General features: G+C 45.2%; 1 protein-coding gene across 1 annotated transcript in view; it reads left to right on the top strand.

Moving 5' to 3' along the window:
- Positions 1–863, top strand: part of LOC119588828 (glycine-rich RNA-binding protein 5, mitochondrial-like) — an 11,630-nt gene that overhangs the window by 10,225 nt on the left and 542 nt on the right. Inside the window, exon 5 of the mRNA XM_037937472.1 lies at positions 8–136. Coding sequence (XP_037793400.1) covers positions 8–136 — 129 coding nt within the window. The remainder of the gene's footprint in view (positions 1–7; positions 137–863) is intronic.

The following is an 863-nucleotide window of genomic DNA, read 5'->3' on the forward strand; positions in this document are numbered from 1 at the left end:
CATGCAGCGGAGCGCCTACAGCGCCGCCGGGTCGCTGGCGGCGCAGGAGGGCTGGCCTTCGACGACCTCGGCGCCGCGCAGCAGGCCGCCAACAAGGCCTCGTCCGCCGCCAAGAGGGCCTACCTCAGGGCCAAAGGTGGGTGCCGCGGGATGAACGGGATGAGCAAGAGGAGTGAAGGAGAACCGACCGAGAAGGATTCTGGCGTCCGATCTCAGAAAAAAAAAACAAATCCTACTCTGCGTTACTCCGTTTCGCCAGTTCTTTCTTTTTTCATGCTAACCAAAATACGCTTCACACTTGTGACTGCTAATGTTTAGCACTTTTAAAGCTTAAACGCCGAATCTTTACTACTTTCTAGCAAAATTGTCTGCCTTCAAAACCTTCAAAAACTTTTTATTCATTTATTTGATTAATGTAAAAGAGAAAGGGGTCGAGTTGACAGTTTTTCTTTTACTGAGATTTTAAACAGCATAGCCCAACTGAGAAGAAAGAACACGTAAGGTCTTGAAGCTAAGAACGAACGGAGGCAGGATGCGAATATACTTAAGAATACCCAATCTATGTAAGCATGAGTAAACAGGAGTATTTCCAAGAGTATTCCTTGTTTATGAAATCCAAGCAAGAACAAGCAAAAGGGTTTCACAAACTTCAGAAAAAGCAAGGTATAGGAAAATGGAGGCCACCGCTATAATAAGCTTGTATTACGTCAGGAAAAAAAGGGAGGGTGTTTGGTACTAATATTTGGTTTGACTTTGGGTCATTTATCTTGTTTGATTTAACCTTTTGGCTTCTTAGGGACATTACCTGCTCTAGCAATGGCCCCTCCAGTCTTAATATTGAGACGCCCCTGCTCTCTTCTTTG

This window comes from Penaeus monodon, chromosome 24 (genome assembly GCF_015228065.2).
Source record: "Penaeus monodon isolate SGIC_2016 chromosome 24, NSTDA_Pmon_1, whole genome shotgun sequence".
In the NCBI taxonomy this organism is placed as follows: Eukaryota; Metazoa; Arthropoda; class Malacostraca; order Decapoda; family Penaeidae; genus Penaeus; species Penaeus monodon.